Here is an 8,302-nt window from a genome sequence, read left to right as displayed (position 1 = left end):
ACTTATATGACATAAATGTCTCTATGTAAATAGATTTCACTGACAATACTCTGAAACAGACTTTAACTTTAAAAGGCACTTAGGGCAGGTGCACAGTACTGAAATACATCTCATTTCCTCCCTTTTAGCAATAAATACATACTGTATGTGCATTCCTATTCTTGTACGAAGGTTGTGTAAACATTTTTTTAGCACTACTGTGCTGCAGAGTAGCTTGGTAAACACCGTCATGGATGGCACAGCATTATAGAAAACTATAAATAATAATTTTATCCAAGAATAAAAATGTATTCTTCCACAAGATTATTTTGTTTCAGTCGTTTGCAATCAACAAATATGGTCTCATCCAAAAATAATCAAAGATAAATACAACAGACAATAATGAAAACATGGACTTTTTCTGTAAAACAAACAAAAATAAATTTAACATATCTGTCATCTTATCTCTTCTCCTCCTAAATGACATCTTGTTAAACTGGGCTGGATCTTTAAGTGAGCTGTAAAAGTTTGCTTGGCGATTGCTCCTTAATCCTAATGCTATATGATATATAACTCAATTCATAACTACTGTGCAAACTATAAAAGCAATTCTCAAAAGAAAGGACATTCTGTTCTGTAAGTTAAAATTACATTACATCAGCTGCTGACTTACTACACTGTTATTTCAACTCACGGCGTTTACTTATAAGTTAACTGTTCTTGCTTAAAGTTCCAGCATGACTTGTGTTGGCTACACTACTTCACCTTCTTTATTCCACCTCCATGGCAGACAAATCTTGCTCCCCGTCAGATTTCTCCAAGGGTGGATCTTGTGACTCTGGAGTGCTTTGACTGTCTGATGCAGAACTGGGCTCTGTGGCTGTCGATGCGTCTGGCCCTTGGGTGTCTGATTCGGCAGAGACATCAGCAACCTTGCTGTTCTCTGTAATGAGAGATAATAATGTAGTTTATGTTTGCGTAAAGAAACTGTATGAAGAAAGGAGACTTTATAAAGTTAACTCGGCACAACTGAAAATGTAAACACTCAAATTTTAAATGATTGCTTTTCTTCTGAAGCTTGTGTAAATTTAGTTAATCATAAATAGTGAACAAAATGTGCTTGAGGGTCATCATCACCTATTAAAGACTGGTGATCATCCATGTCCTCAGCAGACGAAGATAAGGGTGCTTCAGGTGACATCTTCTGTTCACCTGGGACCTCGGGGAGTCTCGGTGCCTGAGGTCTGGTCTTTCTCGCTGGGTTCAAGAAATAACAATATGCGCACCGAAAGGCTGCGACGACAAATAAAACACCATACGTTTTGTTTATGTCACTTCGCTTACACGTTGGCAAACAGACATAGATTAATAAACATGAATATGAAGCGATGACAAAAGATGCCTGAGATGCATAAACATTTCAGATTGATGTGTAGCGCTCGTTTGCATTTTCAATCTTGTTGCGTTTCTGCTTACAGGGGTCGCTGGTGGCAGAGGCATTTAAGAGCTATATGATATACTACACTGCCAAATGCTAGAGGGCAAATGAAGGCACAGTGTTTGATGGAGACTGACAAAGAGTGTTGTGTTTCACTAAGTCTTACCAACATATTCAAATTCCTCCTTTAATGCCATGCCGTTATGGGAAAGACACTGCTGACATATGAGAGCAAATCTACGAGAGAAGAAAGACAATTGAGTTATGATAGTTTACAGAGCAGCGAGATCAAATTACTGTTAAGCTCAGAAAATTATCAGCATCTTGACTTCAATTTACAAAATAAAGAAACACATGGAAGTTAATATAGGTCTTAAATCAGCATTGCGTTTCTATAATTCTGGGTCAGCTCCTTCATTAACTATACTTACAAAAACATTTCTAAAGGTCAGAAAATTTCCACACAACACAAACAAATGCGTTGCTGGAAAAGACTATCTGCACTGTACCTGTTCTGAGGTCCATCTCCAACTAGATACTCAATGAATCTGTCCATAGCGCCTCTCTCCCTGGGGAGCACAGGTCTAGCCAGGGGGGGACCTGGAGGGTGCATCCCTGCAAAAGCACAATTTCATTGACTGTTAGACAGAAGTCTCAAATATAGCCAGCACTAAATCTAGGTACAGTAATAACTGAGTATAATGTAGGGACATAGATTCACAGATCACTGCATAAAACATGATGAATTTTAGAAAAACCCTGCCCCTTTTTTTCTTAATGACTGAACACCAGATCTCAGTTGCAAAGCACGTCCAGAATCCCTGCTGTGTTGGCGAGTAGTAATTAATATAATCTAACATCAAGAGCAATCATAGGAAGATGACTGGTCATTTCTGTGAGACTTGGCAGAGTCTCAGTATCCTGCTGGTTATTAATTTACCAACATATGGAAACTCTGTGGTGACTCTTTGTATCAAATTGCTTTTCACTTTCAATTTTCCACAGAAGCAGGTGATAACATCAAGTCATGTAAACCATTTGTGAGGCGTTCCCAATGCCAAAGGCAATTTCACCGAGCATTAAAAGACATTTAGTGAGATTCCACCACCATTGCCCAGAGAACAAACGCAGGTCTGGCTAATTAATCATAGTTAATGTAATCCTGATTCCTGCATTCCTCACAGTTGGCATTCCACATGGCAATTACAGCATGCAGCTTTCTCCAAGAGCACATTTCTTTTACTGTTTGCACTTATTTGCATCTTCCATGGGGTGTTTAGAGTCCAAATATAATTTATGTGAAATATTCAAAACCTCTACACGCCACAGACATCATACATTTACTAAAACTGCTCTAAAAGTTTTCATGGCATTGGCTGGCTTTTGAAAATTTGTTGAGTGTAAATAAAAAAACACATTTACAAAAAAATGTAATCCTGCATTAAAGTTTCTGTCTTTGTGTGGTTTTAAGTTCCAGTTTTCACCTTGTTTGAAAAGGTATGAACCTTGAAGTAAGATATTTAAAACTACATTCTTATAATTACCCATTACAACTACTGTATAATATATACCACCTTCTGACAACACACACCACAGGGCCTTGAGCAGCTGGGGACACAAAGCCAGGGAAGAGTAAATCACACCTTAATCGACCACATTATGATGTGGTCCCCCAGTGTGCAGGTAACTCACCGACTCCTGGAACAGGTGTTCCAGGGGTCACGGGCCTCCTCATCAAGCTCTGCTGAGCAGCCATAGCCGACAGGCTCCTCTCTGGGGGTCCACCTGGAGCAGAGTGGGAAGATCGGCCAGGATAGGTGGGCCCTGAGGCAGGAGGAGGGCGGGCAGCAGCCCCGCTCGCTGGATTCACCACCAGTGTGGGGGTCTTTGGGATGACATTGCGCTGGCGAAGCTCTGACACAGAAAACACAACAGTTTGTTTAAATATCAGAGGGAAAGAAAGGGAATGATGCAACCTTTTGGGAAATCTTTGCTACCTTGTCCTGGTTTTGGAGTCATCTGTAATCCAACTGGAGCGGATTCAAGCTCCTTTATAAAGAGAACAAAAAGGTGTTAGAGAACGGTCTTAAAGGCCACGCTCAGACAATGTAGCTTCATCTTTCAAAATAACTCACAAGCTTTTTCTTTGAATCAGGGTCAAATCTCTCCAGAATCATTTTGGCATTTTTATAAGTCTCAGTTTCCATAACTTCTTCAAGCTGGAAAAAAAAGACATTTAATAGTACAATAAGATAAATGCTGACATCACATTTCCAATACATAACCCAGTGAAATGAGTCACATACTGTCTCTTCTGCAGATTAGTGACTTAATGATCGTCTGATGTAATTAATAGGTGTTTTAAAAACACACACTCATATCTTAAAGTCACATACCATGACATTTTAAGTTTACGTGACTGAGAAAGGGCAGGCTGAAGTTACTTCACCAAATTGTATTTCTTCATTTAAATTAAGTACTAAACATTTCTTAATGTTTACATTTAATATGAAGAATAATTACATTCACTAGTTCGATAATGGAGAGTGTGAAAATCCATCAGCACTAATTATTGAAAGTTATTAGACTTGACAGAGGATGACAAGCAATTTCTCAGATTTATTTCTTTCCGGCACTAAATGCTATTAATTAGAGTGACATTAGCAGAGTGGGTTAAGTCATTGTACCAATCAAACACTGTCTATGGATCCAATATCAGCGAGTGTCTTTCTGCTGAATGCTGGAAATGTCCACAAGAGCAACATTACACTCACATCTTTTTAACTATCCAAATTAAGTCTCTACTTCACAAGATGCAAAATTATAACAATTTTCATAGAGATGATGAGATTTAAATTGTGTCTCCTTCTCATCTGCCCGGCTGGAGAGTAAGACATACGACAACACATCAGAACCCTAAAAGGAAGTGAATAAATATCTGTGGTATGTGACAAATTAAAAAAAAAAAAAAAAAAGACAACTCACTATTTTCCTTTTTTCTGCTTTTAGATCTTCCAGCTTTTCATCTGGAACAAAATAAACATCCATCATTACATAGTCAACATGTAATTCCTTTATGCTCAATGGTTAAATGTGGCAAATTATGGCTTACTGTTTTTTTCCGTTCTTCGTGAGAAAACAACTATAAGCAACTTTCGAAGTAACCACACTCTGGAGAGGAGAAAATAAAAAAAATATTTTATAGTAACTATGAGAACATGAGAATAAATTCAATAAAAAGCTCCTCTAGTATACTTACAATAAAGGAAATATTAGAAAGGGAAGAGACAAAATGAGTCGTCCCATGAACAGTTCAGGCAGGTACCAGAAATACACCACGATACACGTGATAAGGTAGAGCAGAGACGAGTACAGAAGCAGCCGCCACACCCATATCTTCAACTGCTTCTGATACTTTTCGCTGTATTCTTCAAGAACCTGTATGTCCTGTGAAGAATAAAAGGAGCATTACACACAAAGTGATCCTATGACCTCTTTTTTTTAGACAAGTGATAGCATGCGTTTCTCAGCCCTGTGTTCCTGGTGCTAAATTCTCTAGTGTCAGTGTGATAATTTAAGTAAACTTAAGCCTGCAACACCAAATGCATTGAGTAACTCCACTGTTCACATTTCACAAACTTCTTTCTGACCACTGAAAAACTGCATACAGAAAAGATAAATACATAGCATATGAAATACATGTGACTGATCATCTCTTTGAATTAAGAAATATTTGACTTTTTTTCTTTTGTTTGTATTACCTAATACAGGAACCTAACACCACTGCGTTGAAGTCCAGGCTACCCCATCCATAAATAACCAGTAAACAGAATGGGACCCAGTCTAGTCATCATGGTTCCACTGTAACATGTGCGTCTGTCACTCCAACGCTGCATAAACAGATCTCCCAGACAGCTGCACAGTGTATCATTCATGAGTTTTTGTGCAATGAAAATGCAAATGAAACATCTCTACAGCTGGAACAAAGAATTCTTACATTAAAGATCACAGTAGTCAACAGACTTCAGAGTCATCTTTTCAAACTTCAAAGCCTCCTGACCCCTTTCAGTAAGTGTCTCCTGCTCCAAGGACAGGTGCTGAAAATAACCTGACACAAGCTTAGCTGTAGAGGAGCACTAAAGCCTCATCAGAGAGGAAATAAGGAACTAATTTGATGTCCATTTCCTTATCTAATAACTTATCTTTGAAAAGCTGCTTGGTTACACAACGTGTCAGGAAGAGCAGCCTCTTTTTGATACTAACAATAGTGTATGCTTTGCAAAGAGATGCTTTTGATAAATTTATATATATATATATAATGCAGCTAAATTTGATTTGCTTACGTGACCAAATTCATTTTAGACGTGCACTAGAAACATTCAAATTAAAGGCAACAGCCAGGATGATTACTGGTCTGGGCGTTGAACAGCCTTCACCTTCCCAGTTCCCTTTGGTTCAAATATTGCCCAACACTGTGAAGAGCCCATGTGTGAGTACAGCGTGCCTAACAATCCAGAGCAACAAGTATACGTGCTGTAAAGTTTCAGTATAATGTGGGTAAAATCTCACTCGTGCAGTATTTTAATGAATTCAATGATGAGTCAAAATGCTCTACACAGGCACTTCCTCTTGCCTAAACCTGAGATTCACCTGTAAGTGAGGGTCAGTCTCATGCAGATAATTCTTGATTGCTAGGTGTGAACAAAGGGCAACACTGGACATTGTTGAACCGGACTCTACTGACATTGTCGCAACAAAACAGCAGCCATCATGAAGAGATTTATGTAACAAACAAAAATTATACCTCCACAACAGTATAAACTGGGAATTAGAGAATAAAGAGGACATTGTTGAAACTTTGAGCATACCTTGTCAATTCCTTCCAAAACCTCCACAGTGGATGGTTTAGCCTGTAGGGCAAACATTGTGAAATTCCAGTCAGCAACATTTGCCACAACACACAGTACTCATTGTGCAAGCAACTCGTTAAAAAAAAATCTGGAAACTTCCTGTTCCCTCTTCCTACTTCTGCTTGTTGTGTGTACTGGCCATTACTGTGTTCTTTTGTTATATTAGAGACTTAATTTAATTTACTTGTGCATACCAGTATGTTACTTAATGAATGTATTAGCAAGACTTATTTCCCCGAAATATAGTGTAATGATCTTAAGCTGACCAATCAAAATGACCCTGTTCCTTAACAACATACGAGCATTAAGAAATATTACTTTTATAGCAGTATAAAGCAAAACTGATGAAAGGATGTCAAACAAACCTTCCACCGAGAGATGACAGCCCCCATGTTGATGAGGGGGTGAAGGAGATTCTGTAGCTGAGACCCTCCTCTGGTTTCTTCTCACAGATAAGCTCTCCACCTGTTGACAACAGTAAGCTGCATGAATGTACACTCAGCTGGCACTTTAAAAGGGTACATATGATAATCATGGTTGGACAAAACTGCAGGGCAAGTTCTGACTGAACTTTCCCCTTTGGCGGCTGTTTGTGAGGTGGATTAGTCAAAATGAAACTAGTATCCTGGTTTGATATGGGCTGGAGTTTTCTAAGTACTTGTACCGACATTACAGCTATCACCAAAGTTAGTTTTGTTCCGTGAGCTAACAAGAGACAATAGGTTGTAAAAGCTCCACAAATGACAGTTCTTACAGCCTTGAAGTTTTAACATAAGCCCCACTTAACGTGTTTTTCTAGGCTGCTGTGTTTGAACGCACCTGCTTTCAGACACGTGTACCTGTTTGAGCGCAACAAACCAGCTTTACTGTTTACATGCAAAGAGCTGCAAATATTAGGCATGATTACCACATACTTAACCTTCAGCACTTCCTGAGACCCTTCTGACGTCTGAACAGCGTAACCTGATTCCATGAACAAATAGTAAATATTTCTTATCAGTAATATGTACCCAAACAGCCCAATTTAAACGCGCGTAAAACTAAGTTAGTCTTAGTTCGCTAACACAAATAGCGAACTTCTCTGTTTCCGGACCCAAAGGGCATTTCTAAACAATGCCAAAAGATTTTATCGGCAATGTTTTCGCTTGTACCTCAAGAACACTTTGTCATGTCGCTATTCGCAGCTCCTAAATAAGTTCTTAACCCACTTATAAGATCAAGCAGTTAGCATTGCCGTGCCATTAGCTAACCATGGGTAGCTAAATGCTAAGTGCTGCTAACTGTGAGGTTGGTGCAGCTCATCGTGATAACCAGCTCTAGACATTTATAACTTTGGCTCCACTCTATACAAGAAAGCGGAGCCAAATAAAAAAACACGAAATGAGAATGAGTAACTGCTAAGAGTTTATAAATACAGCAGTGTCTTTACCTTGGCAGCAGAGTTGTCTGGTTTCGACAGCCCGGAGCAGGACTGTAGTATTCCTGACTTTGGACGGAGGGTAAGTTAGCAAAGATGGGGGAGTGTCCACTAAAAGGGCAGGCATGGAAAATGAGCAACAGTCAGCTCGAACTTTCGCTGAAACACTTCAGCAAATAAAAGTTATGAATACTAAGAATATATATTGTTTACTGCGAAGCAGCTTTCGAAAAAAACGTCCCGTATAAAACAACTAATATGGTTTCTGGGTTGTAGTTTTGCACCAAAAATACAGGCTTGCTTTCAAATTTTAGACAATAGCACCACTGTATTTCTGAAATATGTAAACAACTCCCCTGCACTACTTTTTGTAGTGAAAGGAGCTTTCCTTCTAATGTAATTCAGATATAAAACCCATATAACACAGCCACATTCCATTTATCTTGAGAGATTTTGTAAGATTTTCCCCAGACTGTCTTGTTAATATGAAATAGTACTCTTTCTGAAACTATTGTGTAAAAGTCTGAGTTTAGTATGGTTTATTCAGACTTCTGAAAC

At 38.7% G+C, this 8,302-nt stretch overlaps 1 protein-coding gene across 1 annotated transcript; it reads right to left on the bottom strand.

Annotated features, from left to right (window-relative positions):
- Positions 1–411: 411 nt before the first annotated feature.
- Positions 412–7,859, bottom strand: lnpa (limb and neural patterns a). The gene is made up of 13 exons (XM_074694514.1): positions 7,757–7,859; positions 6,693–6,792; positions 6,286–6,327; positions 4,677–4,864; positions 4,530–4,588; positions 4,403–4,443; positions 3,553–3,636; positions 3,415–3,466; positions 3,110–3,331; positions 1,927–2,032; positions 1,584–1,654; positions 1,117–1,272; positions 412–922 (listed from the first exon to the last, which is right to left on the bottom strand). Exons 2-13 carry the CDS (start codon positions 6,717–6,719, stop codon positions 750–752), a joined length of 1,221 nt encoding a protein of 406 aa, XP_074550615.1. The 5' UTR covers positions 6,720–6,792; positions 7,757–7,859; the 3' UTR covers positions 412–749.
- Between the last annotated feature and the right edge of the window lie 443 nt (positions 7,860–8,302).

This window comes from Halichoeres trimaculatus, unplaced genomic scaffold, assembly GCF_033239565.1.
Source record: "Halichoeres trimaculatus isolate MK-OKI-2021-1 unplaced genomic scaffold, fHalTri1.1 fHalTri1_scaffold_19, whole genome shotgun sequence".
In the NCBI taxonomy this organism is placed as follows: Eukaryota; Metazoa; Chordata; class Actinopteri; order Labriformes; family Labridae; genus Halichoeres; species Halichoeres trimaculatus.
This window is presented reverse-complemented; position numbering and strand designations above follow the sequence as displayed.